Below are 1,525 nucleotides of genomic sequence, written 5' to 3'. Positions count from 1 at the left end.
CCCCCCCCCCCCCCCCCCCCCCCCGGCCCGCCGCCAGAGCGGGCGAAGAGCGTCACCACCGACAAATTCCAGAGGCAACCGCGATGCACGCGAGGGCCTTCGCGTCCCAAACGGGGTTGTGGGGATCGCTCTGGGCGAGCAGGCGGGCCGCGGCCTCGTCAATGGCCGCCGCCTTTTCCAGGGCGTCGCCCAACCTCGGGATGACCCTCGGCGACGCACGAAACCCAGAGGCGGCGAAGAGCGTGTGCCGCGTGACGTCCACGACCTTCGCCTCGTAGGGGGAGGCGAGAAGCTGGTCCGCGTCAAGGCTGGGGCGCGCCGGCACGCAGCAGCCGAGTCGCAGCGTGTCTTGTATGGCTCTCGCGTCCATGTCGCCGTAAGTGTAGAGTTTCGTGCCGCCGCCGTGGCGCAGCAAGGAACGCCAAAGACGACTCAGCTCAAGCGACAGCTCCTCTGCGCTCGCGCATTCCTTGTACAGCACGGCTCCGGGTTCCCGTCCGCCCTCCATGGCCATGGCCGGCGCGAAGAGGGAGGCGGTGGATGCAGACGAACGGCGATATTCCTCAGCCACGCGATGCAGCTCCCGCTCCACCAAGTCTCCGCACATCCGCAGCCACGCACACCACGCCTCGGCAGACGAAAACGACTCCCGCAACACATCCTGCAGCAGCGCCGGGTGTTGCCGCAGCAAGAAGGAAAGGGACCGCTCCTGACGCCTTCCTTTTCCATAGGCTTTGAGGTGAGCTAAGCGTCTGGTCGCCTCACGAAAATCCGTCGAGTGCACCGCGGCTGAGTAGAGGGCCTCAAACCAGGAAACATCCGCCCGTCGAATGTTAGGAATGCTGTAGGGGCAGAGCGAGTTAAACGCCGTAGGGGACACACGAGCGGCCCCAAGTGCCGTCCTCGTCACCCCCGTCGCTGTCCCCAAAGCGGCCTCGGCGTCGGGGCGTGTGTGTCGCTCCTGAATTGCCCTGAGTCGTTCCCCATGCGCCAACGCCGTGCGCAACTCCACGGCGAGGGAGTGGCCGCAGGGAAGCACGTCCGCGCGGCGCATCACCTCCGCCGGCGTGAGGCTCAAAATGATGGGAACCCCAAAAACGGTGGATCGCCGAAGCGTCTGGCGCCTCAGCATCGACGGCGACGGTGGGGAAGCAGAAGGAAGAGGCGCACGTGTCGCCACGGCGCGGGCATCGGCCTGCGGTTCATGGGCGGCGCCGCTTGTGGAGGAGAAGGGGACAAACGCGACGGCTCTCGTCAGCACATGACCGTGCGTCTTGAGAAACTCGGTGTCCAGCGCGAACACCACGGGCTTGCTCCGCTGCATGCGCCACCTGCACCACGGCTTTTCTGCCGCGGGGCGGGGGGAAAAATCCATACACAGAGAGGGGGGGAAGAGGAAGAGGGAGAGAGGGAGAGAGGGAGAGGTAAAGAAACAGGTAAAGATACATGAAGCGTGTTCCTACGAGAGGGGGTGAGGCTGTAACAACAACAACAACGAGAGAGAGAGAGAGAGAGGAGAGAGGAG

At 65.1% G+C, this 1,525-nt stretch overlaps 1 protein-coding gene across 1 annotated transcript, besides 3 other annotated features; it reads right to left on the bottom strand.

Moving 5' to 3' along the window:
* Positions 1-35: a microsatellite.
* Positions 36-52: 17 nt separating this feature from the next.
* Tco025E_09037 (uncharacterized protein) lies at positions 53-1,324 on the bottom strand (the record flags this gene model as incomplete). The annotated part of the gene is made up of 1 exon (XM_029375864.1): positions 53-1,324. One exon carries the CDS (start codon positions 1,322-1,324, stop codon positions 53-55), a length of 1,272 nt encoding a protein of 423 aa, XP_029224047.1.
* A 55-nt stretch (positions 1,325-1,379) lies between these two features.
* Positions 1,380-1,425: a microsatellite.
* Positions 1,426-1,496: 71 nt separating this feature from the next.
* Positions 1,497-1,525: a microsatellite.

This window comes from Trypanosoma conorhini, assembly GCF_003719485.1.
Source record: "Trypanosoma conorhini strain 025E chromosome Unknown Tco_14.4_contig_00955, whole genome shotgun sequence".
NCBI lineage: Eukaryota > Euglenozoa > Kinetoplastea > Trypanosomatida > Trypanosomatidae > Trypanosoma > Trypanosoma conorhini.
This window is presented reverse-complemented; position numbering and strand designations above follow the sequence as displayed.